General features: G+C 45.1%; 2 protein-coding genes across 2 annotated transcripts; one reads left to right on the top strand and one right to left on the bottom strand.

Annotated features, from left to right (window-relative positions):
* The first annotated feature begins 3,059 nt into the window (after nucleotides 1-3,059).
* Nucleotides 3,060-9,319, top strand: CLDN16 (claudin 16). The gene is made up of 5 exons (XM_065748571.1): nucleotides 3,060-3,173; nucleotides 6,797-6,899; nucleotides 7,160-7,324; nucleotides 8,598-8,796; nucleotides 9,140-9,319. Exons 1-5 carry the CDS (start codon nucleotides 3,060-3,062, stop codon nucleotides 9,261-9,263), a joined length of 705 nt encoding a protein of 234 aa, XP_065604643.1. The 3' UTR covers nucleotides 9,264-9,319.
* Nucleotides 9,320-15,932: 6,613 nt separating this feature from the next.
* TMEM207 (transmembrane protein 207) lies at nucleotides 15,933-19,930 on the bottom strand. Its single transcript, XM_065748129.1, has 5 exons — nucleotides 19,738-19,930; nucleotides 17,889-17,926; nucleotides 17,515-17,559; nucleotides 16,948-17,087; nucleotides 15,933-16,078 (listed from the first exon to the last, which is right to left on the bottom strand). Exons 1-5 carry the CDS (start codon nucleotides 19,810-19,812, stop codon nucleotides 15,933-15,935), a joined length of 444 nt encoding a protein of 147 aa, XP_065604201.1. The 5' UTR covers nucleotides 19,813-19,930.
* Between the last annotated feature and the right edge of the window lie 307 nt (nucleotides 19,931-20,237).

The following is a 20,237-nucleotide window of genomic DNA, read 5'->3' as shown; positions in this document are numbered from 1 at the left end:
TTAGAATCACAGAATCATTAAGATTGGAAAAGACCACTGAGATCATCGAGTCCTGCTATCAACCCATCACACCATACCCACTGATCCAGTCTATCAGTGCTACATCTCTGTGTTTCTTGAAAACCTCCAGGTACAGTGACGACACCACCTCTTGAGGCAGCCTGTGCCAGCACCTCACCACTCTTTCTGAGAAGGAATTTTTTCCTAATATCCAACCTGAACCACCCCTGGTGCAACTGAAGGCCATTGCCTCTTGTCCTACAACTGTTGCCTGGGAGAAGAGTTGTAGAGAGGGAAGGTTAGGTTAGCAAAGAGAATAAGATGAAGCTAGTGTATATCATAATCACATCAGCTGGCTGTGCAGAGACATTTAGGATGTTTTGAGAGAGCTCATTTCCAAAGGTGAGGAAGATCTGTCATGCTATTCTGGGAATGCAGAGTATGAGAAGGTTCAGGCTGGATATTAGGAAAAACTTCTTCTCAAAAAGAGTGGTTGAGCCCTGGCACAAACTGCCCAGGGACATGGTGGAATCACCATCCCTGGAGATGTTTAAGAATTGTGCAGATGTGGCACTGAGGGACATGGTCAGTGGTGGTAGGTGGATGGTTGGACTAGATGACCTTAAAGGTCTTTTCCAACTGTAATGATTCTACGATTTGTAAAGGTCTTGTACTTTTTTTAAATTAAAACCACTAAATATGTACCCTGCCAGTTTCTACTACATAAGAATGCAGTATTCTTTCTAATAGTCCCAGCTATTTCCATGGAACTGCTGGGAGAGATGAGCCTAATCCAGGAGCAGAGATTGGTCTGGTCTCTCCATCTGGTGAAAATCACAGACCAATCACAGACAGGAGCAGTCTCACATCAAGGAAAACTGGAGGATTCCGGTCTGCTCCCCAACAAGGCCAGGATGCTCCTGTGCCCCAGGCTAGATGCAAATGGCCAGTGTGGCAAATGGCCACTTCCTGTCCCCAGTGACTCACAGCCAGAGAAGCACTGGCATCCTGCTCCAGGAAGGGTCATCCACTGCCCTGCCCTGCAGGAAGGGTGCACACTGGGAGAGCATGGAGTTGGGGCAGCAGCACAAATCTCTAGGCGTGCAGAAAATAAACATGGTGTTGCCCGGGCTGTAGAGAGATGGAGCAAGTCGTGGGTGCCATGGGTACCTGAACACCTGCCTTCAGCCCTTCAAGGAGATTGCTCCTTAGGCATCCAGTGGGCTAAGCTTAGAACAAAGGCTTAGAAATTCTACTCTGGATGTTAGTGTAGTCCTATTATCCCTCTGAGAGCTTTTTCTTTCTGCCTCATGCTTTTGTTGGGAAAAATAGTTTACACTCTCCAAATGGATATTTTTTTTCTCTCAAAGAGGCTTGTATGGGAGTTCAAGACAGAGTGAGAAGGTATAGAGATACACACAGTGAGGCACTGGCAGAAGCTGCCCTGGGAGGTGGTGAAGTCCCCATCTCTGCAGGTTTTCAAGAGCTGTGGAGACGTGATGCTGAAGCACGTGGTTAGTGGGCACAGTGGGGATGGGCTGATGGTTGGACTTGGTGATCTTGGTGGTCTTTTCCAACCTTAATGATTCTTTGATAGGTCCACAGCACATCTCTTGACTAGTCCAGGCTCTGCTTCTTGCAAACTCTGCTCCTGTCCTCTGTAAGGATTCAGTTCTGTTTGTGGGAAGACTCACTGCAGCATCCAGTGGTCACCTTCTAAGGATGGAATTATGAGACACAAATAAGATGAGATAAAGCAGCATGGAGTCCTCTGGAGCCTGACTTTTTGATGTGGACATTTTGTTCTTTGTGCAGTGTCTTCCAGAAGCACACTCCGAGGACTTCTCTGTAGCATGACCTCTGAGTGATCCTGGGATCAAGACTCTGAAGCTGACAAAAAGCTGACTCTGAGAGTAAAACCGTTCCACGAGGAGAGGAACTCTACAGGTTACATATATCACTGCAATAATAAACTTGTTATTGTTATTGTATTTGGAAGTGATCCTGGAGCAGAAAAAGCAAGCTTAGAGAATCTCTGTAGAAGTATTGCCTGGCTCCATCTGCAGGTGACAGCTGAGATGACAGCCACACTGGGTTTGGGGACAGACTGCACACAGCTGGAGCAGAGAAGCTGCTTCTCAGCCCTGCAAAGAAGACTTGCTCACTGAAAGTAAATCTCCACTTTTTTATGGTTTCTCTTTCCAAAAGTAAAGATTATTGAATCTGTGCTGATTTTGTGCATTTGGACCTTTAGAATAGTCCTGCTTCCCCTTGGTTTTCCTGAGATGTGTCCTGAAGCTTGGCTTGAAAAGTTCGGGATTCCCACGTGTGATCTGCAGTGAACAAACTGATGAGCAGGGCATGAGGAGTTTGGGGTTTTGGCTCCACACCTGAGCTGGGATGGTTGTTGGGGGCTGTTGGTGTTGGCTCTGAGGGGCTGCAATAGCTTCCTGTTTCCTTCCCTTCCTAGCGACATTTCTACGTCAAGCTGGATCATGGGGGCATTGAAGCCTAGTAGAGGAACCAAAGGGCCTGGGGATTACACCTGTACACATCATAATTCCTCTGTGCTCAGACATGAATATGTATGGAAGAATAAATGTTTACATGTTGCATTCATGTACCCATGGAAGCTCTTGTGTGTGGCCCCAGCAGTGCTCAGCAGTTCTGCCCTTAATGATAGCTTTTGCTTTTTTTTTTAAATCCCTGCTTTCCCAACTCCTGCCATCATACTTTTCATTTTTTCCCCTTGGAGCTGCAGGATTCCAGTTACCTGCATGCCACGCCTGCTCCGTCCTGTTCCCTCCAGCCAGGCATGACCAGCTCCATCCATGTGGGGCTCATTGGTGGCAGCAGCTCCTGGCTCCCTCCTCCCATCCCCGCTGTAGCCCAGCATCACTCCTGCAGCCATTCTCCGCATGTCACATCTACAGAAGGCAGAAATTCCTTCTGCTCGTGGCCACTGGAACACGTAACAGCAACCTGGGATGTTGAGGCTCTGCCTTTAGCCCAGCTTTAAGAACAAGACCTGGGCACTGGTTTTGCCGACACCTGCTGGGATGAGGTTTTTCCTCCAGTATGCCGGCTGTTTTTTTGCTTTTTTCTCTACTGGCTTTTTGATAGCATCTACCTGGACAGACTGCTGGATGGTGAATGCTGACGATTCCCTGGAGGTAAGATCTCTTGGAGAACCTGATCTCCAAATCAAATGTGTCCTAGAGAGTTTGGTTTCCAGTATCATTGCTTCGTTTTCATCCACATTTCCCCTGTCATACAGGATGAAAACAGATGAGGATGCTCTTAGGAAAAGTGTAGAGGCTCCAGGTTTAAGTGTGCATGAACTAGAGCATATCATCCTGCAACTCCAGCCTGCATGGATGTTTTGGAGATATTTCTAATTTTGTAGGCCAGACTTCTTGGTGATAAAGTCCAACATATGAGCAAGCAGAAGGATGTAGGAAAAAAAAGGACTGCTGTCAGATCCAGCTTACAAAAGTATTTTCTTGAACTTGTGCAGGCATTAGCACTTTCATGTTGGGAAAAAACTGTAATCCGACTGATGTGACTGGGATATCACTCTTCATTTATCATCCTAATTCGGAAAATATTTTAGATTCATTTCAGAAAGCTGTGAGTCACCTAAAGTAAGCTGATGGTGTTAGTATAGTCAGAAAAGCCAAACGGATCTCAAATTAGTGTAACAGAATCATAGAATCAGTAAGGTTGGAAAAGACCATTTCAGATCATCTAGTCCAACCATCAACCCATCGTTGATCCATAATTTCCAAGCAAAATGGAGGAGGGAAACCCAACTCCTGAGTAAAGTGAGTGCAGAAAAGAATCAAACCCAATATCCCAAGGCTGAATAACCTTGTCTTCTTGTCATGGAGGCACCTCTGCTGGTCTGTCCCTAAGTGTCCCATTAACACCCTGTGTGGTTATTAGCAGGCACCGTTTTCACATTCCTGCTCTGAGTGTGAATACTAAATAATAGCGCAAAGTGCCCCCAGACTTAATGCTTGACTGAATGAGCTCCCTAATGGCCCTAATGACTCACTGCTTCTCGCAATATGAGAATGCAGGAAAACCACTAATGGCCAGAAGGGCCTGGAGTTCAAAATTGCTGGTTTCAACTAGGAATAGGGAAGTTCAAGCAAGTTTTGATTTCAGAAGAAATCACAGAATCACAGAATCTCTGAAGTTGGAAAAGACCACTAAGATCCTCAGGTCCTGCTATCACCATGCCCAAGTCCCTCAGTGCCACATCTCCATGGTTCTTGAACACCTCCAGGGACAGTGACTCCACCACCTCCGAGGGCAGCCTGTGCCAGTGCCCAACCACTCTTTCTGAGAAGGAATTTCTCCTACAAAGGGACTTCTGTCCTCCAGTGTGGAAATCCCTTCACCTCCAGAAGCTCATTTCTTCCGCAGGGCTCAGGATCCAGCAAGATGCTGCCGCACAGAGCAGGGCTCGCACTCATGCACTGTGAGCATCAAGGCAAGGCTAGGACAGGATCTGCAGTGGTTTGTGCTGGAAAGAGCCATAAGCTGGTTCCTAACAAGCTCTGTTGTGTGCACTCAATCCCTCCCTGTTGTAGTTGGATTAAAAGAATCCGCACCACTGCTAAGCACTGCCTCGTTCACTCTTGTGCTCGGCAATCACTGTGTGTTGGCACCTTCTACAGTACTGTAAAACACTGTGTGCTTTCCCCAGAGTGGTGAGCATGTGCTTGTTCTTTCATTTTTTATTTTTATATTAGAATTATTTCAGTAGTAATTATACATTATGCATGGGATATAATTATATGTATTGCCGTCATTACGCAGTTGATGTTCTACATGCGTACTTGTGCTAGGGAAAGCAGGTTGTGGCCATGTGTTTCACAATCAGAGCTGGAGATGAGAGTTTGGGGTGAGATGTGCATCTCCTTGGGGAGCCCTTGATTGGGCCCAGGGAAACCAGAGCAGATTTGCTATGGGAAGAAAGAGAAGATCAGGAATAAACGTTTGGGATTGCCCACGTTCTATGCTAGCAAGAGTAGGTGACAACTGAAACATCCCAAGAAGCAAAGAACATTCATCAGGTTTTCCCCAAATCTGGAAAGGGGGTTGACTCATAAGCCAGATCACTGATCACTGATTTGTATCTCTAAGACCTGCTTCTGTTTCACTTGGAAGCTAACAAAGCCTGGAATGCTGTTAGTCTCTTTATAAATAATGTTGATGAGGAAGCTGCTTGTAAGACTTAAAAAACAATACTAATGTGAGCAAGTCAGGAGGTACATGAGAGTAGTAGCTGAATATAGAATAGCGTGAACAAACCCACAGAGATTTAGGATGAATGTGAAATGGCAAAAACACAGGCAGAACAAAATGCAATTCAATAAAAGTATGTTAATTGCAAGTGAAAACTAACATCTATGCAAATTTTTAACAAAAAACTCTGCCCTTGAAAAATAAGAATCAAAATAATCCAAATCAAAATAAGCATCATTTTCCTACATTACTTTTCATTTTTGTGATATTTTTCTTTTGACTAGCCCCCAGAAGTCTGAGAACTTGCAAGCAGTTTTGATCTTTACAAAACAAAATGTATAGACTGTTTTCACTAAAACTTGGACAATAACTTTTTTTACCAGTCTGAAATAGTGAGTCATTTTTAGACACCTGTAATCCACCATTCAATATCACAGAGAGTATTACAGTTTGGCTTGTCCACTGCGTTGCGGAGACAATACTGTGGTTGGCTTCAAGCTTCAATACATCCTGAATTAGACTTCATTAAGTGTCTGGGATGCGTTATTATCTGCTTTGTGATTTACAAAGCATAAGAAGAGGAAACTTGTTGCATCATCTAGACCAGTACAGCTCCTGGTCCCTGTGGCAGACCCATTCCCCAAGTACTGTTTCCAGTGGGGTGCCCCCAGCAGCAGTGAGGCAGGCTGGAGCCCCAGGCTGCTTCCACATTATCCCCACTCCTCCTATGAGCAATCCCAGGAATGTTTTGGAGGTGCTTATTGACATATGTGCATGGGTAGTGAAAACACCTCCTGTGTTAAAGTGATTTATGGAAGGCTGGGCTGGGAATGCTATCTAAGGCTTCAGGAGGATGGAAACGATGAGCCATGATGCGACTGCAAGCTGTGCAAAGCCTGGATGTCTTGACGATGAGTGTGATTGGTTCCACAGCCAGCAGCATGCAGTGGGAGCCCCAGGGCCAGGATCAGCACCGGCTGCCCCTGCTCTTCCAGCTGGTGTTTATGGCTGAGTCATTTGGGGTAGCCCTTGAGAAGCGTCTGGGAAGGGGCTCACACCTTCACTCTGCAGAGAACACTCCCATATCCCGATGGGGCCACCTCCTCCTGGTGCTAGGCTGGTCCCTGTGAGTCATGGACAGATACATCTTCAGAGCCTTCTCTACAGGGAGGTGGTTGGAAGGGAGTGGGATGGCAGATTCATGGGTCATCCAGTCTGTGGCCCTGCCCAGCTCAGCCTAGACAAGTAGCTGGCAAGGGTTCAGCAAACCTGCTGTTCCGACCAGCCACCCCTAGATCCTCCCAGAAGTTTTCCTCAGAATTAGTATCCATCCCAATAGGACTTTTTTCCTAATATCCAAATCTCTAAAATAAGGAAGAGTGATAGAAAACATTTACCTTTTTCTCCATCCTGCTCCTTCTTACCACACAACTCCAGTTACCCATCAACATAGATGAGCCAGGACATCTACTGAACTACACATCCACTGGGTTGGTGGATACACTAACTTAGGGTCTTTTTCTCTCTCCTTAACCCATAGGTGAGTACAAAATGCCGTGGTCTGTGGTGGGAATGTGTCACAAATGTTTTTGACGGGATCCAAACATGTGATGAGTACGACTCCATCTTCGCAGAGCACCCTGGTACGTAAGAGGCAAAGGCGTTTCCATGAGAGCTGGGGACACCTGAGTGTAGGACAGGGGACAAAAAGGGCACCTCTTCTATTCAGTCACAGATAATGTGGTGCACCCATATACTGTGGCCATACTTCTTCTCTCAGTGAGGCATTAGTTCCAGGGAAAGCCGGAGGAAGCTTCACCCGAGGAAGAGATGATCCCACCAGACCCGATCCCACTACCCACCCACATGTCCATTCCATGTTTGTTCTGCTTCTGTCCTGCAGTGAAGCTGGTGCTAACCCGAGCCATGATGATCACAGCAGATATCCTGGCAGGATTTGGATTTCTCTTCCTTGTCCTGGGACTGGACTGTGTGAAATTCCTCCCGGATGAGCCGCTTATCAAGCTGCGCATCTGCCTGGTGTCTGGAGTTACCTTGCTCATTGCAGGTATTCTTGGATTATTCCCCACTTCTCAGGGCATCCTTTAGCAAAAGGAAGGAGATTTAAAACCTTCCCATATTTTGGAGACAGGAGCTGGTGATTTTCTAGGGGGTGAACACCAAGGAAAGATGTTTCTTTGCTTTATTTGTGCAATACATCTTCCACAATTCACTGCCTGCTCCTAGCAACAAATAGTTGGTTTATCTTCTTCCATTTCACTTATTGGCCAGATTCCTTGGCTGCTGTGCTGACTGATTTTCACTTACTGCTGAATTACCATGAGAAAGTCAGTGTTCTTGATAAGGCAAAGGGGCAGAATTGCCAGAGGTCTAGAAATGCCCTGGCATCCTGTTTCAGTTCCTGGCTCTGCCACAGATTGTGTGTCGTTGTGCAAGCCACTTAGCCTAAAGTCTCTTCAACTCATTTGTAATAAAAGGGTAATAACACAGCTCTCCTTCGCAGGTGGTAAATACTTTACTGACTGAGATGCTTTGCTATTACAGCCGGTGGAAGAGTTTAAAACACAAAAATAAGTAGACTGCCAACAGGTTCCAAGTCATTTCATTTGACTTTATGCTGATATTGAGCATCTACCTCTGCTTCAGTGTATGCAGATTTAACATGAAGCTCACTGCAGCTACTGGGTACACATGTGAAGTACTTTAAGTGGTTCTTTTAAGCACCTCCCATGTACCTCACAAAGTCAGTCTGAAAAATGTTGTCAAAGTTCAGAAAGTCAAAAGAGATTAGAAAATTAATATCTCAAAGCACCTTTACAACAATGTGACGAAGAAGCTGAGATTTCTGCCACTTAAAGCAGAAATCTATGTGAATCATAGACCACTAAGATCATCAATCCATCACACGTGCCCACTAACTCACATCCCTCAGTGCCTCATCTCTGTGGTTCTTGAACATCTCCAGTAATGGTGACTCCACCACCATCTCCCTGGGCAGCCTGTGCCAATACCTCATTACTCATTCCGAGTAGAAATTTTTCCAAATATCCTACTAATATCCTATAAAAATGCTACAAACAGGAGCTGTGGGTATGAGATACAGCCCTTGCCTGGAAGGGCTCCAGCTAGCATCAGCAGGGGCCAAGGGTGCATTAGCCAAAGAGAGCTGGGACATAGCAGCCAAAACTTTGAAGGTTCACCCCATCCTGAAGTCTGACCCAGGAGAAAGAAAACTACAGCTGAGGATTTTATACTTGTGGTCTCATAAGCACTGAGGTCTGACTGGGAGCTTTGTGTAGCATCTCCCTCCTGTCCTGCAGGTCTCCCAGGCATCACGGGATCAGTGTGGTATGCCATTGATGTATACGTGGAGCGCTCCTCTCTGGTCTTCCACAACATCTTTCTGGGCATCCAGTACAAGTTTGGCTGGTCGTGCTGGCTCGGCATGGCGGGATCACTGGGTTGCTTCTTATCTGGGTCCCTGCTCACCTGCTGCATGTACCTCTTCAGAGGTGAGGAGTCAGGGTAGGTCTGAAACATAGTAAGGAGGCAGAGACATTGCTCATGGCCTGCTGCAGGCCTGTGGAGTAAGGAATGTCCTTCAGGGATGTCGTTTAAGATGGTTGCTCTTCCTCCACTGGAACATCTTCAGCAGCAAAATGGGAATAGTGTTATTTCAGCAGCACCATATAGCACATTAAGGGCTTTGGTTGGGAGCCGAGGTGCAAGTATGGCATAAAACATTATTATGTCATATCTTGGAGTGCTTCTTTCACTGTATCTTGAGGGTTTACAACCTGAGAACCACAGAGGACTTGTGAGCTGATCCCATTTTTCTCCTCATAGAGACCAGCTCTGGAAGACTTCACTCCGTGTACTCCTTGAGGAAAGGATATTCCTCTGCTGGGACGATTGTAACAAACGTGCACTTGCCATCCTCACAAACAGCAACAGCCAAAATGTATGCTGTGGATACAAGAGTGTGAGAAGGAGGCAGAGACATCAGAGAGTGCTCCACTCCAGTGGACTATGCAAAGACTCAAGCTCCTACGGTTGTGATGTAGATACAAGGTTGAATTCTGGGGTGTACTGTTTGCTGTTTATGACTGCTTAAAAAATACTTCAAGAAAATAATCTCCAAGAAGATCTTGCTTTAGGAATTCCTAATGTCGTGAGTATTGAGGCTGCTTGCACAAGCACAGACTGAAATCACCAGCATGAACTCTTGCAACATTTGGCTCATCACTATCAGTGCAATGAAATAAATCAGCTGCACCCACATCAGCCACCAGCTCTCAGCATGAAGAACTTCAAACTATAAGACAGATCCCAATAGATGGGAGTATGAGTTATGGGTGAAGTGATGAACTCATGGATTATACCAAAAAGGCACAGAGAGATCTGGAGGTGATAGGCATTTCTGTTGCTCCAGCTTCCTGGAGTAGTAGAGGAGGAACACTCTAGAATCACCTGCTAATGCGGATATACTTGCAGATCTCAGGCCATTGATTTCTTCTGCACCTTTCATGGAATATGTTATAGCTGGGGAGACTTCTGGTCCCTTGTTCTAATAATCTTCAGCTTGTTTTAGGGTGGTGGGAGGTGTTTTGTGACATGCAATACGTGGGTCAGGCCAAGCAGTGGCTCAGTGGACACTTCAGGACTAACCATGTCCCTCCAGCCTTGTGCTCCTCTAGATGTGCCAGTAAAACATATGCATACCCCAAATGCTGGCTTAACTCAGGGTGCAAATTCCTCAAATAAACACGTATACAGAAATTATTGCATAAACTCAAGACATTTTTGCCTTCAGTATGAATGTAGTGTAAGGGTTAATTCTGTTCTCTGCACACTATATGTTAGCTTTGGAGGATCCATCTCCTGCACAAGAGAGCTAAGTAAAGGTCACGGCAGCCCTTATGTTTGCTGGGTTAATGTTGTGTAACAACCGGTCCAACACTGAGTTGCTTCATTCAAATCCTGCTGACAGTGTACATGATGTTTTGATCAATTGTTAATATGTAATGGCTCATGCACTGATTGATTGAATTCTGATTTTGATTTCGTGACTGCAGTGTATAGTCCTCATTAGTTCATTGTCATGCCATGATGCCGATCTATTTTAGTTTGCTTCTTTTACTCACTTGCAATAAATCCTCCAGGAAGAACATAGGATTTCCTTTCCCTTTCAAAATAACAACCAGTCTCCAAGGCTAAGACACTGCAAGTGAGCTAAGGTGTTAGGGTGTTTTCTTTAGTTCTTCCAAATTCCCTTCTTCATTATGTTCACTGGCAGTTGCCTGGGGGAGTAGTTCTGTTGTAGGGACAGTGGATCACCTCTGCATTCCTGATGGCCACTGATAGCTGGGGACTGTCGCAAGACTTCCCATGGCTTTCTTGCCACACGGTGTCCCATTGCCACCCCATCAACAACACCGAACTCGTGGTAGCCTATCAGGGCTCTGTCTGGTTGTAGGTTACAGAAGGCAGCAATGTCTTAGCTCTTTACTAAGGTGATTTCACGCTCTACAAATAGATATTGATTACCCATTTTGATGTATGCAAGCAAGAGCGGGATAATAAAATGATGTCTACAATAGCTGTCCTTTCCTGCTTGCAATATATTGTCCTTTCACTGTCTTGATCAGCCTTAGCCAGAAAGGCTCTTACTGCAGCTCTAATGAGAAAGAGAACTCACTCTTTGTAAAGACCCTTGCAAGAAACAAACAGGAATTGTTTGCTTTTACATGGGAGGGTGTGCAGTTTACTTTTACACCCCTCCCCCAGGGGTATCTTCATTCACCACCTTTTGCCCACTATGCAATGGCACAAGAACTTGCATGCATCACTCTTAAAAAGGGACTGAGAGTGTATCAATATATTGATGTGTTGGTTGGGGGCCTTACGTCACACCCAGCTAGAACATAACCCTCTTAAGGACTGACATCTGCATTTAAAAGTTAACGAAGAGCTGTGGAATGCTTAGCAAGTAGATTATATTAGTCTATTGTGACTTTCTGAAGGGAAGCAATTTGTATTAGTAGGGGTTGCGATAGTGTCAGAGTTGACCCAGGCCAAGCAGTCTCAGGAGATAACACTGAGGGGTTTAAAGTTCTGGTTTAGCTGTTTGTCCAAACCCCAGACAATACAATCAAATAATGGGAGTCAACTTACTGATAGGGTGGTTCAAGAGCAGGGCCAAGATGAAGAGATTCAGTGGGTATTCCACGCGCCTTATGACCCTTAAGTGAATGTTATCACGGTGGGATACAAATAAACATTTAACTGCTTATTAGGTGTCATTTCACCTTAATTTAGCCAGAATTTTGAAACTTCAGTGACCCTGATCTAATTGTGAAATTCTAATCCTGTCCTTGTGAGCTAATATATCCTTGTGCAAGTACACAGGTATTTTCTAAAATATGGATTTTGCTACTCTTCACATGCATTGATTTTTCTGTGAATTCAGCACATCTGAACAATTATTTTTGTCAGATAAGAATGTTACTTCAGAATTCTAGTTTCCTTTCACATTGTCATACTTCTGAGGTACAATAAATGCAGTTGCTTTTGAGTGTCATCTTCCTTAATGCCTCTTTCAAGGTTTGCCCAAGAAGATGTTTGAGCACGTCATCTGCCCTGATTCCTGGGAGGGAAATCACTGCTCTCCTGGAAGGAAAGCAGGTTTTAGGAAACTAGGGTGGGATCCCAGACTTCTGCCAGTAGCCACAGGTGCTGGACCTCAGTGCACATCAGTAGAAGCAGCAGCTCTTTGACAGTTGGCTGACTTTATCCCTAGTTTTGGCACATCTACTTCTCATCCAATTTCTAAACTTGCTAAGAGATATAAAAATAAAATTCCACCAAGAAAACTATGTTTTCTCTCTCAGCTGGGGCTGGAACCCCACTGTTTGCCCTTTTACCACTTTCAAATACAGCAAACAGGCAATTAATGACAAAAATACTCTGTTCAAGCACTGTCACAGGGAGCAGAGGACAAATTTCTCTGGGTAGCTACTGAGTTCCTGCTGTAAGATGCCTTCGAATGAGAAAAGAAAGAGCTTGAACTGTACCATCGAGTTACCTGGAGAGTATCTGTTCTCAGCCTCATCCTCTTCCTCCCTATGCAAACACCTGTATCCCAGAGTCTTCAGATGACAGTCAAAGAAGAGATTCATTAACAATTCTAGTTTTTTCACAACATTCATGTGCAGTCCCTATGGCGGCCCTGGCTGATCCCCTGCTATGGCTCGGCCACCTTCCTTTTTGCTGTTTTGTTCAAGAGCCAGTTAATGACTTTATTATTCAGCTGTTGACATGTGGAGGTGAAAGTCCAACTCTGTGCCTCCCCATGTTCCCTTTGTCTTTTGCTTCCAGATGGTCACCAAGCAATTATCTACTCTGCTCTGTCCCCATTTCCCCCTGTCAAGATTTGTTCACGAGTTTCTTCACAAATACACCAGCCATTCAGTATTTTCTGGGCTTTTCTAGAGCAGTTTGCTATTTCTTCTCAAAGTCAGTGGGCAGCATATATTAAAAGATGAGAGGAAGTCAGAAGGTCACAGCAGAACAAGCACATTTTCAAAGTAGACCCAAGTTCTAAGGCAATGGGTTGTAAAGAAATAGCTTATCTTTCCTTATAGCTTAGGAAAAATCAGTCAAACTGCAATAATTGACCTTACTAAGGGCTGAGTGCTCACAAAAGCATAAGATTCTATGTAAAGTTTCTGCTTTTGTGAGGATGGGAACACTGATCTGCAGAAACCCTGGCAGGCAATGGTCTTAAGTTGCATCAGGAGAGATTCAGGTTGGATAGTAGGAAGAGTTTATTCCCAGAAAGAACACTGAGGCACTGGCACAGGATGCCCAGGGAGGTAGGGGAGTCACTGTCCCTGGAGGTGTTCAAGGGACATGGTTATGGGCATGGTGGAGATGGGTTGGACCTGGTGATCTTAGCAGTCTTCTAACCTTAATGATTCTGTGATTCTGCCAGAGCACCAAGGAGTAAGGGTACGTGCAGGTTGAGAGGGGCAGCGTTAGACTTGTGGGACTGTGGATACATTTACAGAAGGTAGGATCTCATTCCTTCCTCCATTCTCACAGCCAGGAAGCCAAGGACCAGGACAACTCATCTCATGATCTGGGCTGCCTTGCCCACTGAACTATCAAACCTTTCTCAGGATGCTCTGCTTCCCCAGCCCGGGCCAGGAAGGTTGGTTTACTAAAAAAGCAAACAAACACCAACTCACCCTAAAACAATCCCACATGAACACTTTCTGCACATAGCTCCCAGTTCTCAGCAGGCTTGGAAGCTGCCCAGGGCTCCCACTGTACTGCAGAAATGACTTGATGACAACCAGTACCTCGCTTTACTGGAAGCCACTCATCACAGTTTTGATTGAATCCTTCGATTTCTTTTTGCCTGATGAAATCATCCTAGATACAAAGCAGAATGCGCACTAGAAGCACAGCATCACCAACCTGCTGCCAGCAACGCTCCCGCAAGAGCTGCAGCCGCCTCGTAGTGCTGCTGAAAGTCTCGCTTGCCCTCTATTGGGTGGCTGGGGAAGGATTTACCTCCTCAGAAACGAATGCTGCTTGCTGGAATTTGTGAAAGAGATTCAGAGTGATGGAGGCACTGTACAGAGCTCTCCTTGCTTGTTAGCCTCTCCGGTCATCTGATTAGAAGGTGACATTCAGTGAAATTAGGGGGTGGCAGTGTATTTAGGGGCAAACAATTAACATGCAGAGGAGGGCAGTGTTTTATGCAGCACATAATGCAAACAGCCTGTGGAGTACAGTTCCACCAAAGGGTCACTGCAGCAAATGCCACGCGGAGGCTGGAAGGAAGCGACGGCTGATTTAATGCCCACTAGCAGGCTGAGCAGGCTGAAGTGACAAACATAATCAAATCTCATGCTTCAGGGCATAAATTGAAGGGTCTGAGTAGTCGAAGCAGTTATGTATATAAAAGGTTTGATCCTGAGAGGTGCTAATCACCTGGAGTTCAGCAAGGGAAAGGACACTCAGGGTCTGCTCAGCTTCTCCGCTGGCTGACTATGTACTTGCTAATTTTCTTTATTAATAAACCCCGTAATATTTCAGCCCACTGGCACAAGCATTCATTTTGCTACAGTAACATTTATTTCCTCTCACACAAGAGTCAAACATTAAAGCTGCTTCTAAAATAAGATTTTATGGAGATAATTTGTAGTGGTGCTGGCAGAGAATTTGTCTCTCAAAATATGCTATTATTCTTTATCTACCTAAGGTACTTATACAGCCTCATTACGAGAATGTGCGAGCAATTCATAACCTTTGGTGGATTTATCTTTCCAATTTCCTCCCTGGGCAGGGTAATGGGCACTACTACCACCCTAAAGCCGGGGTGCTGCTCTAGGGGGTAGGCTGTGGGCTTCAATTCATCTTCTGTGGTACCTAAAATGAACCCAGGTGCCTGCTCCTCTTGCAGTTCCCTGGACACATGATGAGTATGGCATTTACCTTTGGCCTCTGCATTGCAGGGCTTTGAATGCAGTCTCCACTGAGAGAGCGGAGTAAAAGAGGTCAGAATGACCCCAGCGTTAGTGACTTGCTCATAGAAAATAAAGGAAATCTTTGCTTTCATCTGGAATCCTGCTAAAGGGGAAATTTTGCATCTTTTCTCTGTAATTTGAGAACTAGGTAGGTTATGCCTCCTAGGAATGGCTTGGGTAGAGCTGATCCTGCTTGGTAATAAGGCAGTCTGGAGAGCTTCTCAAGTTCTGTCCCCATCCTGTCTGCAGTAGTCACCTCAGAGAAAATAACAGTTTTTATCCTAATAAATTCCTGCGTCAGGAGTTTAAATCCCTGGCCCTGTAATTCCTTTCTGTGGGGAGTGACTGTGTGGGTACTGTGTGGTCCTGAGCCATACAAAGCCTTTAGGTATAGTAGGGTAAGGGTTATGAATAGGGGTCAGTCATCATTAAATGAAGAATAGCCCAAGTGAGCAAATCCACTTTTTTTGTTTGTTTTGAAGCTGCCAATTTTTCCCCTATAACTCCTGTCCTTTGCTTTCCTTCTCCTGGCTATAAATTTGCTGCCTTCTGCACTAGATAAATCTGATATGCTGTGCTAAATATTTTAAATGTGGCAAACGATTCTTCATCGCAGAGTGGCATGATTGCATTACAATGTATTAGAACAACATGACTTTGCCAGAGGGTGTTTGCTGGCACTGCGCCGAATGAAGGAGGCAGCTCAAGTTTGGGAAGTAACTATCGAGTCATTTATCAACATTCATTCCTAAAACACATGGGGCTGCACCAGCGCGAGAGAGAAATCTGTGGGCTGAGCCAAAAACCCTGAGCACAGATCTTTCAGCGAGCTTCTCAAAATTCAGGAGCCCTATCTAAATGTCAACGTGAGCCCCTGTGACAGATTCAACACACACTTTTGGCATTTATTGTGTCTCATTTGGTCTCCCCTTTTTGGTTCACGTGAAATATGTGCTGCTTTTTAGTCTCTTGGCTGATTTTCTCTCACTACTGTAACACGATGGAAGTTCTCTGATGAACCAAGCGGAACTAGAAGTTGGGCACGATGATCCTTATGGGTCCTTTCCAACTTGGGATATTCTATGATTCTACGAAGTGCAGAAAGACAACGTGTGGTGTCTAGAGTTTATTTTCCTTCATTATGTCCTCATAAGATGGAGGCAATTCAGTTCCCCCAAGGCTGAGCTGTGGGTCAGGAGGAGACATCTCCACATTCATGCAGGGGCTCGGAGATCTGGAGAATGAGCTCTGGGGGCCTTCACTCGCTGGGGAGAAAGCAAAGCTGTAAATGTATAGCAAGCAGAGGTGGACAAGCTCTGGGGGGAGAGGGGTGAGTTGGGGATGAGATGTCAAAGCACTTGGAAACAAGAAAAACATGGGTGTAATTTGTGAATCACAAAGCCTCTCACCACAAACTCCAGATGCAAGAAATGAGAACTGAGGAATCTGGGTGGGTTTGGGTGGATCCTCCCTGTGGAGACATTGCTCATGACCACCCAGAAAGCAGGCAGGACTTCCTTTGGGAAGGGCTTAGCTTAACCACAGAATGAGCTTTATTCCTCTTGGAGGGGCTGGTGACTGGCCCAGCCCACTGGCAGTGCTCCAGGTCAACCCTGGGAGTTACACTGTCCTCATAGCCCCTTCTCCAAATTCTGGATGCTGCTGGGGGAATGTGAGGGTGGTTACTGCAATAAGGAGCATCCACTAAGACACCTTCCTGACAGGTATCATCCCATTGAGAGGCCTGCTGGGGTGACTTATGTTGACAATGAGGTGAGAAATTTAAATTGCATATTGGGAAGGGCTGCCAGGTGCCAAGGAGAAGGTCCCTCATCCCTCCAGTGTCAGCATGGCCAAGCCCCAGCTAGGCATCTTTGGGACATATGGACATATAAGGACAGCACTGCGTTCAGCTGAAGGTTTGGCTGGGGAAAAAATTAGTGGATGTGACTTGCTTAAGCCCAGGAGACTACAGTCCAAACTTCAACCCAAGCTGCCCAGCTTGGGCACTGCACTGTTCACCCAGCTGCAGCCTGGCTGCCACTCGCAGCTGGCCACCTCATACTGGGTTTTGGGTGGGATCAGCAGGTCGGGGACCAGTGGAGTCTTGCAGTAGGCAGGAAGCAGGACTAACCACAGAAAGCATCTGAGCTGTTGAGCGCAAAGATGGCCAGAGTGCGCGGTTGGAGGCTGCTCCGCCACTTCAGCCAGCACTGCAGGCAGCAGCAGATCCCACAGGACAGGAGCAGGGCCAGGAGAAACAGTGTCAGGAACCTGAAGCAGAGGCAGCAAAGGAGGAACAGTGCCATCGTCATCTGCAGGCAGCACCAACAGATGGCTTCGTGTCTTCAAATTAACATATTCATTAATGTATTTTGCAAATAGCTGTTAAATGTTGCATTTTCTCCATCAGTGTGCTGGACATGATCAAAGTCCTGGGAAACCAACATCTCAGTGCTGAGTGCTGTCTGGAATTCAAGCATTTCTCCCAGAAATCATTAATCAGCTTTGCCCATCTCCATTGTCAGTGTACAGTGAAGCCATGGATTAATGACTCCCATTAGTCAGTAAAGACAGAATACAGGGATAACCCAGGAGCAGTGCTCTCCAGCTATCCATCTCTCTTAATGCTTTTCTCTCCATATATCTATCACATAATATTATTTGCCAGCTTTCTCTCTGGAACAGATCTCAAACTTACCACACATACCAGCTGCTAAAGTTTTCATCGTTCTGCCTGATGCACCTAACAAGGGAAAATAAAAGGAAGCTTCGTTCCAGTGTGTACCAACCAGACAGGCTCCAAAACACGTCTATCAGCATGAAGAAAAGCATCACTGGTAAGTGCATGATGGAGAACTTTTCCTCCATCGAGGGAACCTGATCTGAAGTTTAGAAGGGAGCAGAAGCTGATGATGATATACAAAGCAGCGTGTGACTGGTTTGCCATTCAACACCGGCACCCACCACCAGGGTTTGTGCTGAAAAAGCGGGGGGACAAAGAACTGCTGGCTTCCTTTTTCACTCTGGGAAAGCTGAGGTGGGAGCAGGTGGGAAGCACAGAGCCACACTCACCTCTCACCAGGCTCGCAGTCCGGCTCAGAGCCTGCTGGCTGAAGACACAAAGAAATCAGAGAGGGCAAATTGTGCTTTTTGTTGTTGTTCTGTTTGAAATCAGTGTACTGACCAATGTTGTCTTGGAGTGGGAAGTCAGAGGGAAGAGCAGTAGAGGTGTGTCTGCATGGGTGAAATCGCTCCTCTCCCTGTTCCCACCCGTGTCTGTCTGTGCTCTGAGCCTGTACTGAAATCAGTGGGTAATCTCCCTGACAGCTCGATAAATTCAATAGTTTGAAGATGAAAGCTAGACCAAGGGGAACATATTTCCTTTTATGTGAAAAGGGAAGGCTGAGAGCTGGGAGAGGAGCAGTATCAGAGACCTGCTTACAGAGCTGGGCTTCATTCTTCAGAAATGTCAGCTGAAGAATTTCCTGTGACTAATTACCAGTTTGCAGCTATTTTCCAGTGGCTAATTGTGAATGTAGCTGTAAACTGGGGCCATTGTGACTGGACGTGTGCTCTGCCTAGCATTTTTCTATTTCTGGTCAGTAATAGTGCATCACTCTCAGAGTCGTGTTTCAGGTACGTGTATTTGCAATTGCAAATATGTGAACCCAAAACTTGTTCTTCAGGTATATTTTCCATTCTCTGTTTGAACAAGTTTACTTTTGTAAGCCTTGTTGATCTTAGCTTCAGTTTCAGATTATCTAGGCAAAAAGTAACCGGGCCGGTTCATCAGCAAGATTGAATCCAATTCAATACAATCTTCAGACAATTCAAATCAGATGTGTTATAACACTTCAAACCTTGCTACAAAAATAAAAGAAAATAAAATAAAAAAATAAAAAAAAAGCACCTTCAGATCAGATATAGAATTACAGCAAGACCAGGAAACAATAAACAAAAGAATTGAGATGTATTTCTTGGAAAAATCTATTAACATAATTCATAAACCATTATGTAACTCAGATTTCCTTCTTCTTAAGCCTGAAAGACACAGAGATTTCTGACTTTGAGTAAAGCTAGAAAGCTCTGTTGATGATTAGAAATTTGTACCGAATGCGTATATTTGAGAGGTTGTGTGTTACGTCTCTAATTGATGGGACTTCTTGTGTCTCTGTGAAGAACAAGAAATCACAGATCTCTATAGCCTGTTTAATCCTGTGCAGACTGCCTTTCGCTGTAATGGGGGCACAATCAGCCCCTCGTTTCGCCAGATGTCTTTAGGTATAATGAGTCTTTCATTATCTGTGGAATTTCATGAACGGCTGAAACGTGAATGAGGAATAGGGAAAAAGACAGAAGCTTCAAAATGAACTCTTCCAGACATGTCCTTTGAAAACTGAGCTAATTTGCCGTGTCACACATGCACCCTGGTGCAGAATATTTTATTTTATTTTTTTGCTTCAGCTGATTATTAGAATAACAGGTCAAAACCAGACAACTGATTTCTGTGATTGTGTGTGCCCTGAGTATTCTCCATGGCTGAGTGGCAACCTTTGGGCTCTCCTTTATCACTGTTCAAACTACTTCAGCCCAGCTACCATCGCGTGGTTGAGCTGCAGCAAAGTGCATCTCACTGGGGCAGTAATCCATCAATGCAGCCAAACACCCACCCTTGCTGCTGAAGACTCATGCTCTTCCATTTCAATAACCACAAAGAGAATAAAAGATTAAGGTAGACAAGCTTTCTCTTCTTTACGTGGAAATGCTGTGAATGTTAAACCCACCTCAAATTTACCAGATCACCCCACCGAGAGAGAAGTCAGTCGAAAGAAAAGGATGCTGATTAAATTCAATAAAAATTGAATAATCCCCTGAACAAAACTCATAACATCCTCCTGGTCACATTGAAAGGTTTTGTTACCTGTAAGAAGATAAAATACAGAACCCCAGCTTCCGTGGTCCTTGAAGCGAAACACAAAACTCTGGGTCCCTGCATCACCAACTGGAGAGATGCTGGAAGAGCTTTGTCTGTGGCAGTGTTTTACCCTTTGTGATTTGGAGCTTTTAAAACTTCTCTGCACATTGTGCCTTTGGCCACAGAGCACACTACCAAAAGCTTCACACCCTTTGGAAGTTACTGCTAGCCAGGGAACAAGCTCAGGGTTTGCATGGACACACTCTAATTGCTGCTACAAGTTTAATGAACACTAGTTTAAGGTCAACACCTTGCAGGTGTTTTGGCATTTCCATAGGTGTTTACAAATTCCTGTTGCTGAATCTTAGTTCCATATTAACCCACAGCTGTTCTTAGCAGGACCTTCTACAAATAAGAATCACTGGAAACAAGTTTTTTTGGATATGCTTTCATTACACGGTGCCTTTAGCTGCAATATGGGTTTTGCAGGAAAAGCAGTGCTGCCT

Source organism: Cyrtonyx montezumae, unplaced genomic scaffold (assembly GCF_038088225.1).
Source record: "Cyrtonyx montezumae isolate F1298 unplaced genomic scaffold, pur_monq_1.0 scaffold_5, whole genome shotgun sequence".
NCBI classification, from domain to species: Eukaryota; Metazoa; Chordata; class Aves; order Galliformes; family Odontophoridae; genus Cyrtonyx; species Cyrtonyx montezumae.
This window is presented reverse-complemented; position numbering and strand designations above follow the sequence as displayed.

Excerpts from the sequence above, each read along its gene's own strand:
- CLDN16 (XM_065748571.1), top strand. The coding sequence starts at position 3,060 with ATGAGGTTTTTCCTCCAGTATGCCGGCTGTTTTTTTGCTTTTTTCTCT. Across the intron at positions 7,325-8,597 it reads AGTTACCTTGCTCATTGCAG|GTCTCCCAGGCATCACGGGA; the intron begins GTATTCTTGGAT and ends CCTGTCCTGCAG. Across the intron at positions 8,797-9,139 it reads TACCTCTTCAGAGGTGAGGA|ACTTCACTCCGTGTACTCCT; the intron begins GTCAGGGTAGGT and ends CAGCTCTGGAAG.
- TMEM207 (XM_065748129.1), bottom strand. The coding sequence starts at position 19,812 with ATGCAGGGACCCAGAGTTTTGTGTTTCGCTTCAAGGACCACGGAAGCT. Across the intron at positions 17,927-19,737 it reads TGTATTTTATCTTCTTACAG|CCAGCAGGCTCTGAGCCGGA; the intron begins GTAACAAAACCT and ends TTGTGTCTTCAG. Across the intron at positions 17,560-17,888 it reads GACTGCGAGCCTGGTGAGAG|GTGCATCAGGCAGAACGATG; the intron begins GTGAGTGTGGCT and ends TTCCCTTGTTAG.